General features: G+C 39.9%; 1 protein-coding gene across 1 annotated transcript in view; it reads right to left on the minus strand.

Moving 5' to 3' along the window:
- Positions 1–17,446, minus strand: part of Ptchd1 (patched domain containing 1) — a 50,474-nt gene extending 33,028 nt beyond the window's left edge. Inside the window, exon 1 of the mRNA XM_026401388.2 lies at positions 17,096–17,446. Within this exon, the coding sequence (XP_026257173.1) occupies positions 17,096–17,446 (351 nt within the window). The remainder of the gene's footprint in view (positions 1–17,095) is intronic.
- Between the last annotated feature and the right edge of the window lie 305 nt (positions 17,447–17,751).

Consider the following 17,751-nt stretch of genomic DNA (forward strand, 5'->3'; position numbering starts at 1 on the left):
TATATTTGCTTAGATAAGCCATGGGAAGATAGTTAAGTTGCAGAGACAATGGTTTTACATGTTTTAACTCAAAACTTTACAATTTTTCCACATAAAAAAGTGTAAGAGGGGGCTATAGTTGTGGTAGAGCACTTGCCTGACACTAGCACCACATAAAAATAAAACAAAGATATTGTGTCTATAAATAAAAAATGTTTAAGAGGAAAGACTGCTACCCTAATTTTTCCTGGCTATATTTTTGTGACTCCCTCCCCTCCTATTCTGGGTGGGTGCTTTGAAACCTGTGAGGCTTAATCTACACTTTCTGCTTCCTCAATCTGAGCCTCTGATCTATCCCCTCTAAGTCCTGCCCATTTGAACTACCTGTAGGACTGCTCAAACTCTGATGCCTGGGCCCACTCTCACACCATTAAATCATGGCAAGGGGTCATGCTTGCATCCTTTCTCAAATCTTATCAATTTTGTCTCCCAAATCTCAAATCCATCCTATCCTACTCCATTTCCATGTTGCTGATTTGGTTCTAGCCTTTATAACCTATATGAATGACAGAAACAGCTTCATAAGTCATCATTTTTACTTTAAGTCTACTCTCCATACTGTCATCACAGTTATTTTTCTATGATACAAATCCAAAGTTCTCTTTCCTCTGCTTTAACTCCTCCAATGCCTCCCACCCCCAATGAATGATGGAGCCTGTTTATTTCTCAGATGATGATTAACAGCTGCTCCTCATTTTAGGCAAGATTTTTCTTGGCTTAAAATGCTCTATTTTAATTTGAAAACAATGTAAGACTCACAAGAAGTTGCAAATATAGTTCAGAGATCCTATGTGTCTCTCACCCATCTTCCCCTAATGATAATATCTTGTATAACCATAGTACATTATCAAAATCAGGAAACTGACTTCAATAAAATACTATCAACAACAGACCTTATTTGGATTTCATCAGCTTTTATGTATGTTTTTTGCATGTAGAATGCTATGAAATTTTATCATAAGAGCTTAATGAAGTTGTAAAATTATCTCCTTCTCTATCCAGGAGTCAGTCCGAACTCTGTACATTAGAATCTCCTACAGGAACTTCAAAATCATGCCCATGGTTGGACTCCACTCTACACCATGCTGTAGTTCAGCATTTCTCAGACTTTTGTGTGTACACAAATCAACTAGGGGTCTTATTACAAAGTAGATTCTAATTTAGTAGGTCTGGATAGAGCCTGAGAGACTTCAGTTCTAACAGTGTCCTAGGATACACATACTGCTGATGCCGTCAGTAGATGGACTACATTTGGAGTAGATTACCCTGGTTTTAGGCCAATGGGATAGGAATCAATGAGTGTGAGGTCTGGCATGATATTTTTGAATTCCTCTGGTGATTCTAACATGTAGCCCCTCTTGAGAACCACTGAGTTATATGATGGAATTTGAAGACTGTGAGATCTTTGGAGGATATAACAGTTCTCTGAGGCATAGTAGTGTAGAAACTATGCTCAGGCCTCAATGGAGCCTACTGAAATCCCCCAGAAATCTTCCATGATTAACTGTATCAAATATATTTATGTACTCCTTTAACTTTATATTAATAACTGTATATCTGCTGAAAGTTTAAGAAGATGAAGATGGAAAAGTAGCTATTAGATTTATCAGAAGTCACTGTTGAGTTTTGGTTGCGTTTTGGAATATAGTCTAGATGTCTATTATGTGCTTAACAAAGGTGTTCAGTAAATATCTGTGGTTTGATTAGAAACCTCCCTCTCTCCTGTGATGAGGTTCATGGCTCAAGTCTTTCCTCTCCTCCTGTCTCTCCACCTAGCTTTCTCTGTGTCCTTCTGATTCTTCTACATTTGCCTATTTATACATTTGGTTTTACTCAAGGTTCCAACTCTGGCACTTCTGATTTTGTCACATTAGAATAAATTTTTCAGGGGCAATGAATTCCACTTCTATTCTTTGACTTTTCCTTCATGCTGACCAATCCCCAGTTCACATCAATACCTCACCTTTCTTCCAAACTCCAGATCCGAATTTCCATCTGCCTCCTAAAGATTTGCAAATACAAGCTATGGCAGTATTTCAACTGGTATATATCCAACAGCTGAATCTTTTCCTCCAAATTTGTTCTTCCACCTGTTTCCTGTTATGGTTAACAGCATCACCCTCTTTGTACTCACCCAGGTGGGAAACTTTTAAGCTAAAATCACCCTTTCTCTTAGTTTACTCCCAGATTTGGTAATCCTCACTGTTGATTCCATCTTCCTATTTTGTGGCTAGTATTTTTAGTGTATGTTCTGAAATTTGTAAGTTCTCAGAAATGTTAAAAAGGGTCACCAAGAAAGTTAAAAAATGTCCACATCAAATAAATTTGTGAAATGCTAAACAGGAAAGAGTTAAATAGGTTTCTTTACAGAATAATTTTCTAAAGTTGTTAATATGCTAACATGTAATAGGATACAACATGCACTGTTGCCAAAGTTACTCCAGAGCTCAATTTTATTGTAGCACCAAATGGAACTTTCGTAGAACATGTTTTGGAAAAATGGTGGTCTAATCTTCATTCTCTTTTTATACCTACCCTATTTCATGCCTCTTGTTTACAGGCTTACAACAGCTCCCTGGGTGGAGGAGGGGTCTCCTCATCTCCAATGACTTGTTTCTCCAATTTAATCTGAATACTTCTATAAGTGCTATCCTTATAAAAGTTTGATCATGACACCTCCCAGAGTAGTAGACACCCTGCCCTTTACTTGCCCAGGTCATCTGTATACTTTATTTTCTGCCTACTTATTCTATCAATTACTGACAGGCATGTTGGATCACAATGGTGGATTTATATATTTTTCCTTTCATTTCTGTAGGCTTTTGACTCATGTATTTTGGTGCATACATGTTTAGAATTGTTGTATCTTTTTGGAGAATTCATTCCTTTATCATTATGTAATGCTTTTTCTTTATTCCTGATGATTTCCCTAGTTCTGAAATTAGTTTTTTTCTGAAATTAATATAGCAACTTCAGTTTTTTTTTTTATTAGCATTGATGTGATATCTCGTTCTGCTTCCTTTTACATTTTTTGTACTAGGGATTGAACCCAGGGCTGCTTAACCACTGAGCCACATCCTCAGCTCTTTTTATATTTTATTTAGAGACAGGATCTTGCTAAATTGCTTAGGACCTTGCTAAGTTGCTGAGGCTGGTTTTGAACTCACAATCCCCCTTACTTATCCTCCTGAGCCACTGGGATTACAGGCATGCACCACTGTGCCCAGTCCTTTTACACTTAACCTATGTGAGTTCTCATGTTTATAAACTGGGTTTCCTGAAGACAAAATAGGGTTGGGTCTTGTTTTCTCATAATTCACTCTAATAGTCATTGTCTTTTGCTTGGTGCATTTATACCATCCACTTTTAAGCCAATTCTTGATATAATTGGATTCATATCTACTGTGATTATAATTGTTCTGTTACATTTGTCTCCCCTTTTCTGCCTTCTCTGATTTTAATTGAGCAATTATCTCCTCATTTAGTTTATCAGTCATACTTCTTTTTTAAAGTATTTTTTTAGTTGGACATAATATTTTTATCTTATTTATTTTTATGTGGTGTGAGGATTGAACCCAGGGCCTTGCCTGTATAAGGCAAGTGCTCTACCGCTGAGCTATAACCCCAGCCCCATTATACTTCTTTTTAAAAGAATTAGTGGTTGCCCTAGCACTTGCAACACACATTTATACCTAATCTAAATTTACCTTCAAATAATACTATATGCTTCACATGTACTGCACTTATAACAGAGGTTCCAATTCCTCCCTCACATCCCTTGTGACATGACTGTCATTTAAAAAAAATTTTGTAGTTATAAGTGGACATAATTCCTTTATTTTGTTTATTTTTATGTGGTGCTGAGGATTGAACCCAGTGCCTCACACATGCTAGGCAAGTGCTCTGCTTCTGAGATACAGCCTCAGCCCATGACTGTCATTTATTGCACCTGTCCATGTTATAATCACTCAATACATCCTTACTACACTTGCTTTAAGATTCATTAAGAAAATTATTTTAATCTTCATTTATTTACTTCTCCAATACTCTCTGTTCTGAGTTTCTATATAATTTTCCTTCTGCCTGAACGACTTCTTTAAACATTTTTTTTTGGGCAGGAATTCTCTCAGTTTTGTCTCAGAAAGTTCTATATATCCTTAACTTTTAAGCAGGAGATTGCTAGACATAGAATTTTAACTTGGTAGGTTTTTTTTCCAGAACTTCAAATATTTCACTCCATTCTCTTCTTTCGTATATTTTTTTCTGACAAGGCTAATCCCGTTCTTGTTTTTGTTCCTCTCTATGTAACTTGTTCTCCCCACCCCCTGGCTTCTTTCAAGGTTTTCTCTTTTTGACTTTGGTTTTCTGTAGTTTGAATATGATATGCTTTGTGTGGTTTTTTTGAGTATTTACATTTCTTGGTGTTCTCTGAGCTGTCTCCATCAGTGGTTTAGTGTATGCCATTAATCTTAAAGGTTTGGGTCATTATTTCTTAAAATATTTGTATTGCTTCATTCTCTTCTTTTAGTATTACAATAATTTATTTGTCACACCTTTTGATATTATCCTGAATTTCTTGGATACTGCTTGAGTTCTGTTTACTCTTTTAACACTCTGTGTTTCAGTTTGTGAAGTTTATATTGTCCTATATTCAAGTTCACTGATGCTTCCCTTGGTTGTTGTATCTACTGTTGAGTCTATCAAAACAATTTCACATTTATATTACCATGTTTTTTTAAACTTCATATTTCCTTTTCATTCACCCTGAGAGTTTCCATCTTTGTGCTTACATTACCTGTCCTTTATGTTGTTTACTTTTTCCACTAAAGCCCTTAATGTATTAATCATAGTTATTTCAAATTCTTTGTCTGGTAATTATAACATCTGTGTCATATCTGAGTTTGGTTCTGATGCTTTGTACTTCAGACTATATAAATTATTTTTTGCATGCCTATAAATAAATCATTTTCCTAAACTGGGTATGGTGGTACACTCCTGTGATTCCAGCTACTCAGGAAGATTGCAAGTTCTAGGCTAGCCTGGACATCTTAGATCCTGTCTCAAAAATAATAAAAACAAAGAGCTGGGGATCTATCTCAGGGTCAGAGCAGCCCTGGGTTCAATCCCCACTACTGTATAAACTAAAATAAGTATTTTTTTCCAAAGCTGGACATATATGTGAATAGGAACAAAGACAAGTAGGCCTTTAGAGTGTGGACTTATGCCAATCTAGGAATAAGGATGCAGTTAGTATTTGTTGTACCTATAGGTACCAGATGATTCAAATTCCTATATTGTCCTGTTTTTGTCTTTGGTCTTCCTTACATGTTCCTCCTTAGAGAATTGTATCCTATTGCTCTTTCAGCCCTATTGATATGGTGGTAAAGTGTAAGAAGTCAAATAAATGTTATAAAATCTTCCAAAGAAATCTCAGTCTTTTAGTGGGCCTGTGCCTTGGGGATATGACCTTAACAAGTATTTCTCCAGTGGCATAAATGTTTTGTCCTGTCCTCTACTCTCTTTCCTGGCTGCAGTGCTTTAAATCTACTTCCTTTAATCCCTGACCCCTCCTTAGGTAGGACAGGGGGATTGAAGGAACTGCCCTAGGAAGAATCTATAAGATAAAGTTTCAGAATTGTGCTCTGGTAGGTCCCCTGCCCTGGAGAGCAGACCTTTGTTATGGAGAAGACTAGGTGGATTTCATAACATCTATTGCTCATCTCATTTTATAGGCAGGGAAATTGAGACTTTCAGAGAGGTTAAGTGAATTGATCAAGGACAGTTTAATAGTTTATTGCCTTAAAACAGAGAATTTTGTGGTTCTCAGCAATGCTTACTCTACTAGGCCCAAACCAGTATTTACTGAATTTCTTCATCTCCGATAGCACTTAACAGTTGTTCAGACTGAACATTAGCTACCAGGTCTGTCCCTGTGGACACCTCACCTCTGACAACTGACAAAGGCTCTGTCTTTGACCAAACTCCAGTCAAGCTCCTGAACTCTCTTCCCACTTAGGCCTTGGCTTTTAGAATTCCTGATTTTATCAAGAATGCAATTAACTCCATTTAGCCAGAATCCCCTAACTCCTCATTTGATTACTCTGGGTATCTGCCAAAGTTCCTCATTTCTCTCTATAAAGTCTGCCTTATCATTCTTTAACAAGTGCTATGAGTAATTTTTTTTTCTCTAACACAACTGGGGCACTGTCTCAGAAACACAACACATAGTTCTGATTTGTGTCTGCTGTGACTTCTGGTTTGCTTCAAAGGAAGTTTCTGCAAAGGCAAATGGCAGGTGACTTTGTGGGAAATCTCTGGAAGAAAGGAAGCTTTGGCAATCATGTATGTGGGTACAGTGGCAACATCTACCATGTGTGTGTGTGAGTGGGGGATGTGATTTCTTCCATCTCAGCATGTCCTTTCCTCTACTTAGCCCCTTTCTCCCGAACTCCAGCCCCTGAAGATATGCAATGGAGCAGATCCCTCTGTGCAATATACCTGCCTTACTCTGTAAACTTCAAATATTCAGATTTATGTAGTACCCTTTGTACACTAGCTATTATAGCACTGTTCAGAATTAAACTGAACAAATAACTTTTTCACCCTGCTTGTATCTGTTGGCCAGCTTCTACAGGGAGAGACTGCATTTTTGGAATTAGTCCTGGCAGCTAATTACTAGGCTGCTTTATAGCAGTGCTCTCAAAGTGTGGTCCCTGTACCAACCAGGAGGAACAGCATCACCTTAGGGAACTGGTAGAAATGAAAATTATTAGGATCCATACCAGACCTACTAACTCAGAAACTGTGAAGGTGGCGCCCACAGTGTATGTTTAAATAGGCCTTTCAGGGGCTAGCCATTCAAGTTGGAGACTCACTGCTTTAGTTTATGGAGGAAACTGAATATCACTGAGTATTTATTTAGGCAGGATACACAAAGTTTCAGAAAAGTTCTTCAGGTCCACCAAGCCACTACTATACTCAAAGTGTGGTTTGGAAACAGCATTCCTGGGAGCATGTTAAAAGTGCAGAATCTTGGGCCTGCTGCTCCAGATCTACTAAGTCAGAATTTGCATGTTGATAGAAATTCTCAGGAAATTCAGAAGCTCATTCAAACTTGAGAAGCAAGTAACCTTCACACTAAGGCTAGTTGTATTTGAGGAGATTAGGCTTAGAGAACTAGGTAGAAAGAGGAATCTTCTTTGATGGATTTAATTTTGAGCCTAATTATTGATTTCTTTTAGAACCCTATAAAAAGAAAATTTGAGAAGTGTTGGGTGGGGGGAAGCACACTGACCTAAATGATCAGAATCCTCAGTCAGCAAATTTTTACAACATTTCAGTTTCAAAGGGCTTTACAATTATCACTTTGCCTGGTTCTCCTGATCTCTGGCAATTCTGACAACACTCTTCCCTTTGAAGTGCTTGCAGATCTACTCATGTGGGCAAGATTTCCCAGAGAAACACTGTAGTCATGTAAATTAAGTGAGAGAGGAGAATTATCAACTCTCCCACCCAAATTGCTAAAGAATCCCTTTTTCTGGCATTCTGTGCTATAGATAGTGGTGAAGAGAACCTTGAAACCACAGCCTATAGCCTCTTAGAGCTTTTAATTCCAAAGGCACTTCGCTGGGCAGGGACTGAAGGCTTTTTTTTGTATGCAAGGTGCCTTCAAGCATGAATACAAGTTTCTGAGCACAGAGAAACTATCTGGAGTTGGAATGCAAAGGGCCCAGCTCTACTGACATCTAGGCCTGCCTAAGAACTTTATAAAGGAGGAGGAGCTGTGTGCTCAGCAGTAGGATGAATCCAGTCATCTGTAATGCCTCAGATGGAGTCATTAAAAGACCAGCAAATTGCCAATCTGAGTATTGAGAATGTAGATTGAGCACCCATTATTGCCTGTTGGATCAAAGAAAAAATGCTTACATGTGTATTTACTCAACAGGCAAAAATCATTCTGAAAGAGCTAGTACATGAGAAAATAACTGTCATTTTCAAAGCAAAGAGTAATAATGATAACACAACCTACACAAGGCTATGGTTATACAGGGCCTTCACATACCTTATCTCATTGTATCCTTACCTTAAGTGGGTGAAGAAGATGCTGTGACACCAGTGCAAATGAGGAACCTATTTCTCAGGAAGTTGAGGTGAATTGTCCAAAGTTACATACTTAGGAGAACTGAGACCTGAACTTTGTTGTTTTAATTCCAAATCCAGTGTTCTATTCACAACAGCTAATTTAAGCCTTACTACTCCATGTGTGGTCTGCTGATCAGTAGCATCAGCATCTCTTGAGAACTTGACACAAATGCAGACTGGAAGTTTCCACCCCAAGCCCACGGAATCAGAATCAGTATTTTAACAAGGGATGTGTGTGCATGTTAAAAAGTCTGAGTTCAATCAAACTTCTTTCAGTGTGACCACTTCCTTAAATGTTATACCACAACAAGAATAAAAACAAAATCCAACAACTCAGATCTCACAAAAGTTAGGTATTAAAAATCATAAAAATATTCTGAGCACTTATATTGATAGCTCTATAGCAGAGATGTGTTTTTTTCCTTCTGACAGTTAGAATTGACAAAGTCATGGTATTAATGACAGTGGGAGAGCTTCACAGACAAATAGGCAAAAGAATATTCACCTTTAAAGCTGAAAAATTAATAGTTCTAGTATGTTCATTAAGCTCAGACATATGCTGGCTTTGTACCAGTATCATTTTTTAAGTTCCCCTCATAGACAATACTTTTTGTTATCCTGGGCTCACTCTAAAGAAGAACAGGGCTAAATAACATCAGAATGCTGATCACTTTAACATTGATTGGTATGGCTGGAAAAACCACCTGTCCTTGATTTTAAAGTGTGTTTCATGTTTACTTTTGAGTGTGAGTGTGGCCCAATGTTTTGAGATTTTGCTTCAAGCAAATAAATCCTTCTGTAATGTGAATAGCAGACTTCCAGGATACTTAAGTGAACTGCAGAGGGGTCCCCCTTCTCACATGGGGACTAAGGTCAAGATTAACTTGGACCAGAGGAAGGGAGGATGTCAGGTATTTGGTTTTCTAAGAATTTCTCCTCATAAAGTAAATGCCAGCAGGGAAGCCCAGAATGGATGCTTATCAACAAGTTTGAAACCAAGATTTGTCAAGGATGAAAGATGAAGATATATCTGAAGAAATCATGTGTTCATGCTACCAGGCAAAACATTTATTTGACCCAAAAAATCAATAGCGAAGGAGAACACATTTCCCATCCTCTAAGCCATCAAGCAGCAACAATTTATTAAGCACCTGCTGCACACTCCACATTATGCTAGGGTCTAGGAGAGATTTGGCAGTATCAGACATTGTTCCTATCTTTGAAAAATTTGTGATCTTGCTCAAGAGAAACTATAGCATGACCATATAGCAAATTATATATTGGTCTGAAGTTAAGCATTAAAGAATGTGGATATAAGTGTAAACCAGGTAGATTTAGGAAAGACATGAATCTGAGAAAGCCCCATAAGTAGTAAGCATGTGAGTTGGACTTTAAATGGAGGGGGTCTTTTTCTAGGGAGAACAACAACAGTATACATGTGAAGATGGGGGCTAAGAGATGGGGACATGCAGACTTCTGTATTCATAAAGAATGGACATGCCTCTCAAATGTGGAGGTTTGGCATCTAAAACCATGTGTTTTAGAATAATCTTAACCAGCATCCAGTTGTTTCTGCCAAACTAAAAAAAAAATAACAGCTATGCTTATTAGCTTCATGGAGATGGGACTGTGGACATCTAGTTGAGTGAAGGATGGATATCCTTTGGAAACTTGGCCCTAAATTCCTAAAGGTACAACTCTGGTTGGGTTTGAGACCCTTAAGACAGAAGTTCTTAGGGTTCCACCCATATCCTCTCAGTTCACGCTCACTTCTATATGCCAGACTTATTTACTGCAAGCACTTGTAGTGCTCTGTCTGAATATTGAAAAAAATCCAGTCATGAGGACTAATTCAGTGTATCGAAATGCCAGTGATTTATTGCCATCACAGGCAGACACATAGACTGGAGTTGGGGAATAACCAGCTTTTTTACCCATAAGTTGGGATTTCTCAGACACGTATTCTATAGTGTTTCCCAGAGTCCCAGTGAGAATGAGCCCTGGATGCCCACAGTGGATGTTTGTTTGGTATTTCCTTCCTGTTGGGCTAATTGCTACTCCATACTTTTAGTTCCCCACTTCTTTATTGGCATTTTCTGATATCACCTCCCAATATAACTGCTTTACACTCAAATAAATCATCTTGACTCCGTGGGAGTTAAACCTAAAGTGGAAGTCCTAACAATGGGGATCTTCTAAAATACCAGAAACAATATTCTCAAGAGACTTTCTTAGAGAGCAAGAAGATAAAAATAGCTTATCTATTCCCTTGTTGCCTTCTTTTGTTAAAAAAAATGAATTCTGAAGTTGAAGGCATGACATGTTATGACATATTATTCAGGACTTCCCATATGAAATAACAACTGGTGTTGATTTCCTTTTTCCCCCTTGTCTTTTAAAGGTTAGAGATTACTCACCTCCCCTGCTGGTCATTAAATCAGTCTGGCAGGATTCCTCAGTAGTTCTGTGGCCTTCTGGGTATTGGTGGAGACACAGGCAGTGCTGCAGACAGGCCTGCTTGCTGTGATGTGCTACCAAGCAGGTGACTTCAAAAGTCTGTTTTAAGCCTATCTCAAGTATCACTTGGGGCTCATACTGAGCCCCAAAGTCACATACCAGATGGCACATCCCACAATTCATTGTTGATCAGCTCACCCGCATCTCACAGTGCCCTAGCTCCTGTGCCATGGAATGCTGCAAACTCTCAGGAAGAAAACAAATAAATCCTGTTAGCTTACTTCTCCTCTTATTTATCATAAGGTGTTGCCAGTTAATTCTCAACTGTTCTGTGAGATTTATAGGTCTGTTGAATCCTGAGAGGTTTAGAGTTTGTGTCCACTTAGAAAAATAATCATCCTTTCCTAACTCTAATATGACATCTATGAAGATACCATGAGTCATTAAAAAATTGGGCTTCCTCTTGTGGCTTTATACTGAAATTTCAGTTTAAATGAATAACCAGTGTTTGCCCCAAATGTTTACCTGCATGGGGAAAAAAAAAGATTGATCCTCAAATCTAAATGAGTTAAGTGGGGTGGGCATTTGAGATACTTAGTCACACAAATGAAATGTATTTAAATGTCAGGCAACACTAGAATGAAATTGTACTTATGTTATTTGGACATACTTCCTATAAAATGAAAGGAGACTGAAAAGTGACCTCAATCTCTTCTTAATTTTCCCCTAAGTGCAAAAATAAAGTGTAAAAAGCAATTGACTGGCTGGGCAAATGCACAAATGCTGCCCTTTCAGGTCTGGGCTCAATCTTTTTAAAAAGAGTATCTGCCACTTGAATAACTCACAGAAGAGACTGGACTGCCCAAGGCATCATAGCACCTGTCATCAGACAAAGAACCCTGAGATGTTAAGAGCAGATTCCTGCATCAATGTCTGCAGAGATGACCTTTAAGAACCCAAGGTTCTTTGATAACATGCTCCTTGGATGCAAGCTCTTCTTTTGTCCTTTTACACTCAGAAAAGCAAAGCAGCTGGATTAGGCAACAAAGTGTTGCCTCCTGCCCCCTTGACAGGTCACCACTCACAGTAGTCTTCTAAACTCTTAGAAGAATCCTGTCTTAAGTGGGCAACTGCTACAGATTGAGCCTTTAGGTGTGCTAATAATGGGTACTCTGCTAACTGACATGTCTTAAAGGCCTGTGTCAGTTCAGCAGCTTTGCCATTCAATAAGTTAGATTGCATTCAGTTTCTTGGGTTCTTCTATAGCAGGCAGGATTTAAACCAAAAGGGACAGAGTTATAGAGGGAGCAAGATTACTGCATCTTGGGGAAGATTACATTGCAAAATCTGGTGTCTGCCTAATTGCCCAAGATAGCATCACCTTAGAGATTGTAATATATTTGTCCCCAAAGTTCTATAAGATTTTATTTTTCTTTGGCATTTTAAAATTTTACATAATCAATGTAGCTGAAAAAATCCTAATAAAAACAAAAACATAAAAAGGATTTCTCTACTTTGGCACTACTGACATTTGAGGAAAGACAATTATTTGTTCTGGGGGCTATGCTGTGTACTACAGCACACAGCATCTTTGACCTCTTCCCACTAGATGCCAAAAGTACAGCCTGCCCATCACCACCATTGTGACAACCAAAAATTGTCTTCAGGCATTGTAAAATGACCTCCCCCAGCTGAGAATTACTGCCTTCCAGGTTAATTCATCAGTACTGACATCCTAAAATGGCTCCAGTAATGGAATTTTGGAACTCAGCATGGGAAGTTTGTATGCAAAGAAGCAGATAGTAAATATTTTAGGCTTTGTGAGCCACCCGCAGACCCTGCTGCATAGCCTTCTTTGTTTTATATTTTTAAAATCTTTTAAAAATGTAAAAGCATTTAAGTTCAAAACTAGGCTTGAATTTGCTGAACTTAGTTGTTTTTTGTTTTTGTTTTTGGTACTGAGAATTGAACCCAGGGGCTCTTTACCACTGAACATCATCCTCAGCCCTTTTTATTTTATTTTGAGGCAGGGTCTTGCTAGGTTGCTTAGGTGCTGAACTTAGATTGTAAAGGAAGAAATGATGAATTGCCATAATAATTGAAAGTGTTCAGATAATTTTTGTAAATATTAGGATCTTAATGTAGCTACCAGGTCTTCATGACCCTTAGCTAGCAGTTATGCTGTCCTACTTGGAAAGCCTGATTTAAATAACTCCAAGTTAAATTCTATTAATACTGTTTACCATTTAATTCTATTTAATGTATTTAAATGTAAAGGACAAATAAAACAGACTTGATATTTGAACAGACGTGGAAGAACATCTGCTTAGTAAGGATGTGTCCTTCCCTTGGTTTGGGAGTAAACATCCTCTGAAGAAGGCATTGAACAAAGGAAATGTTCCTACCCAATTTTAAAACCAAATTATGTTTTGATATGCCTATAGATATTATCAAGGAATGGAAAATGGTGTCTTGGTAAAAAAAAAAAAAAGCCTAAAAGTTGCCAGTAAAACTGTAAAAATAAAAATGTCGTTTTGAAAATATATTTTAAAGTAGTTTCTAGATAATTTTATTTAATCATCACATAAATGTTTTAGCAAACTAGGGAAGGTCCATTCAACAAGTATTCATTGACTATCTGCCAGGGACTTTTTGATGCACTGGACTTGAATCCATCTGAACCCTGCTAAAGGAAAACATACCTATAGGAAACAGCTATGTTCAAACATCCGGTGATTTTTTTCCAGTAAATATTCTTTCTATGTTGTATATAGCTAATTACAAATATCTAATGCTTTACTTTGAGCATCTGAAATTTCTATATGTAGAATTTATTGACATCAGACAAAATCATGAAAATATTCTTTTCATCCAATGATCACTGAAAGAACAGTAGTGTGGGATGGGATACAAGACTTGGGTCAAATATATTTAACTTGGGTAACAAAAATGTACATTTTAATTCATTCAAGTAGTTTATCATATGAAAGGCAGAGAATTATAGTGAAAAAAAGCACTAGGCTTGGAGTCCAAAACCCTGTATCACTGTCCTGGTTCTGTCCTTTTTTTTTTTTCCCATGGATAAGTCAGTTCACTTCTAAGGAATGCTTTTCTCATCTATAAAATGAGATAATGACACTTTCCCAAGTATATTACATCTAAACATACTATATGTTTATAACCTAAAAAGTAGTATAAAGGTGATAATATAAGCATAAGGAGTTAGCTACACCAATACTTTACATATATGATTCTGGGATAAATCAAATATTGTCTTGGTTATAACCCAGATCAATTATAAATGTGATCTTGTATTTCATGTTAACTGATTATGAAAAAATATCCATAAAGCTTGTGAGGCCCTACTCTGAAATTTGCTATGACATGAACCCTGTGCATTTTCTGTTAAAAATATAATGACCCAAACTTAATTTTCTAGTGAAATGAAGACTTTGAAGATCAACACTTATTGAAAGAGGTTTAGAAATTAATAGTTGAACCCTTACCGGCACCCTTAGGTTCCATCCATTTTGCCCAAAATTACATCTTTGCTCCGAAATCTTCAGAGGAAACCATTGCTAGGGAGAGTGACTTCCCTCATAGTATGAGGTCAAATTCTAGATTATAGAATCAGAGTATAATTGTGTTACTTGAACAAATGTGAGAATACACCTTTGAACCAGATCACTAGGATTTTCAAATAGATTTTTTTCTGTGATATTCTCAATTACATTTATAAAAAGTCAACTTGTTTTTTTTTCATTTTCTGTCATTACCCCCCCCCAGTCTATTTTAGGTCATCAAGTAGCTAAGAAGGGTAGGTTCGATGAATAGGTTCAACCCCAAAACATTGTGAGAGGAACATTATCTGTGAAGTACCCTACACAGCCCTATAAGTTTCTTCCTCTGATTTGGTAGTCCTGAGAAAGCTCTCAAGCCCTGCTTATGTTCTGACCATTTCATTTTATTTCAAATGTGATGCCACAAAACAGTCAGAGATAGCTGGGTTTTGTGTAGTGTTAATTGTTGGTGCTGTCCTTGATGCCAGCAACAAAGTTTCAGAATAACACTAGTAATGCAGTAGCAATGACTCTTTCACTCCTAACACTTTTTGTAAAGGACAAGTCATCGTGTTTCCAAATGGAAAATAAAAGAGAAAAAAAATAAGTGCTTACTCCCACACTTTACATTACCATGACTACTGAAGGTCCATTTTCCTATCCCCCTGTTCTATACCTACCAAAAATAGGGGTTGGATGTAGAAAGAAAAATGCATATTTTGAAGGCAGTTCCCTAGGTTCATAAGTATGGGTTTTTATAAACTGTATGAACTCATTTGACCACAGAGCCATTGGCTAGAATTGAGTACTGACTGCTATTTGCCTTGATTTTGATTTTATCAAGACATCTAGAACATGAAAAATGCACCTCATTTCTTAAAACAGTCCACTGACTCGACCACTGTCCTTTAAAGTTGCCTTTTATACAAGGAGGAAAAGCCAGCTTCACTCTATCTAGTCTCAACCTTCCCTTATAATAAGCTTTTCTTTCCTGAACTGATCAAAATTATAGGGAGAAAGAATCCAGTTGAAAAAAAGATTTGATATGCCTGTTGATGTCTCATTAACCTTGAGAATGAATGTGACTGGTGACTGCCTGTCACAGTGGCGTGATGGTTTGTTAGGGGGGGAAAAGCCAATGGAAGCATCTCAGGGAAAAAAATACAAAGAGAAACATCACTTAGTTGATCATTGATCAGAAAATGGGTCATTTCCAACTGTCAGAACTGGCTAAATTACAGTTTCCTTTAGCCTGTGATGAATCTACTACATATTTCTTGGGAGAGCATTTGGAGCAGTATTTATCTGTGTGTCAAAATATGTTCACTGAAGTACTGATAAAAAACCTACTCTGATGTTGAAAGTATAATCATGAGAAAAGCAAACATCTCAGGATTAATGTTAATAAGGTTCTGCTTTAAGTGAATGTGTGTGATGATTTTTGTGCCATTAAAAATATCATGAACCACTCAATGTGGAAGGTGCTAATTCTATGGAGTCCCCAGCCAGATTCTTCTCTCTACTAATTGCTGATTGATAATGTGTTAACAGGGGAAGGAAATAATAGAGGAAAATTAGCTTTTCTCTTAGGGATAAGCAGTTACCTGGAGAGGAAAAGAGGTAGATAGTGTTCCCTAGGTTCACTAGCAGTCTCTCCTTGGGATAAGTGGACTAAAAATCTGACTGGCTTCTAGTCTCAGATCTGGACCAGAGACCCACACAAAAGCAGCATCTTCCATCTTTGGCACAAGAATCACATCTGGGACTGGTTCCTGTCTGCCCTCCCCAGAGGAGAACTTGAAGTAAACAAACCTCACAATCCCCAGGGATTCAGATGGAACATTCTCACCTGTTTTGGCTTTTGTTCCTCAAGGTTTCTACTTTTCCATGTATAGTGCTGACTCCTCTGCTTTTCTTAGGAACTTCTTGAAAGTTACCACAATTAACCTTACTTTTCACATCAGATTCCCACCTCGGGTTGGGCTGATGGCACAAAGGATTTCTGTGTCACCCTCTAACCAGCTGCTCCTTTCCTGTGCTCTTCTCAGAGCCACACAACCTGGCTGCTGCCCTCAGCCTTCTGCCTGTGCCCCTTACCCCGACCCGACGCTCAAATGCACACAAATACAAGTAGATCGATTGTTTTCCTCTTTTCCCAAGGAAGTTTTTGCATTTCAGAGGAGTGGAGCTACAGTGAAAAACGAAATAACTGCAAATTACAAACATCATTTCCTACCCCCTAATACAGATATGGCTACCTTGCTCAGGGAGGAGAGGGCATCAGGGCAGCTCCCGTCCTCGCCTGAGACCGCACTTTTTTTTCTGGGTGGGAGGCATTTTCTCACCAGCCCGCTTCAAATTTCTCTGCCCCTCCCAATCCCCCTCCAGCAGCCTTTCCCAAAACACTTCGGGATAACAGGAAAGGAGAAAAAAAAAAACTGAGGATAGGGGTGAGGTGTCTCTAAATCCCATCCCACCCCCAACCCCCCGACGCCGCCAAACAGACTAATTTGTTGTCAAGTAGCAAGACTTTTTTGAATGTCTTCTCATTCGTTCAGCTGCTCCTTGGCCCAGTTACTCCAAAGCCTCCCTGCCCCCAAGCCCGCTGTGACCAAAACAAGCGCACCGACCACAGCACCGTGGCCGCCGCCGCCGCCGCCCCAACTGTTGCAGCAGCTGTGGGGTGGCCGCATAGGGCCGGGCCCGGACCCCGATGTTCCCTATCGGGTAGGCTGGGAGGCTCCAAGCGGCCGCCTTGGGGCAGGCAGTGCAGGGGAGCCCCTGCACCAACCGCCTGGGATAGGAGAGGCGGCGCTCTCAGCTGGGACCCCGCGCAGTGCCAGCCTTGCCGCGACAGCGGCGCCGGAGGAGGCTGCCTGCACCCGTCCCCCTCTCACCTTTAAGATCAGGTCGGTGTGATGCTGGTCCAGCATGTTGGCTTTCTGGAAGGAGGTGACGATGACCCTGCCGTAGCGCCCAGGGGTCTGCAGGTCCGAGTAGAGCCGGTGCTTGGAGCGGTTGACCGGGAAGAGGCTGTTGACGAGGTTGCGCTCGATCTTGGCTAGGCTGTGCTGGGGCGCCAGCAGGTGCTCCACGCTTTCTTCGACCTGGTAGCGGCTGAAGCTGGCGCCGAGCAGGATGGAGATGAGCACCGGCGCCGAGGCGAAGAAGACCGGGTGACTGGCAATGAAGTGGCCGAGCCGGGAGAAACACGTCCTCAAGCCCCTGTGCAGAACCTGCCGCAGCATCCTAGAGCAGAGCGGGCGCGGGAGGAGGGCGAGGCGCACGCTCGGCGCGGGCTCGGGCGGCGGCGGCGGCGGCGGCGGCGGTGGTGGTGGCGCCCTCGGCGGCGGCGACGGCGGCGGCGGCGGAGGCAAGACCCTGAGCTCTCCTGGAGCCGCGGCACCACCATCGGGGAGTCCCGCGCCGCGCCTCTGGAGGGTCCCCTCGGGCTGGAGACACGCCCTCCTGCCCGCGGCCGCGCCCGCCCGGAGAGCCCCCCAGCCTGGCGGCCTCCGAGCCGCCCCCACCCCGCCCTACCCCGTGCGCCCTC

The sequence above is a fragment of the Urocitellus parryii genome, chromosome X (genome assembly GCF_045843805.1).
Source record: "Urocitellus parryii isolate mUroPar1 chromosome X, mUroPar1.hap1, whole genome shotgun sequence".
In the NCBI taxonomy this organism is placed as follows: domain Eukaryota; kingdom Metazoa; phylum Chordata; class Mammalia; order Rodentia; family Sciuridae; genus Urocitellus; species Urocitellus parryii.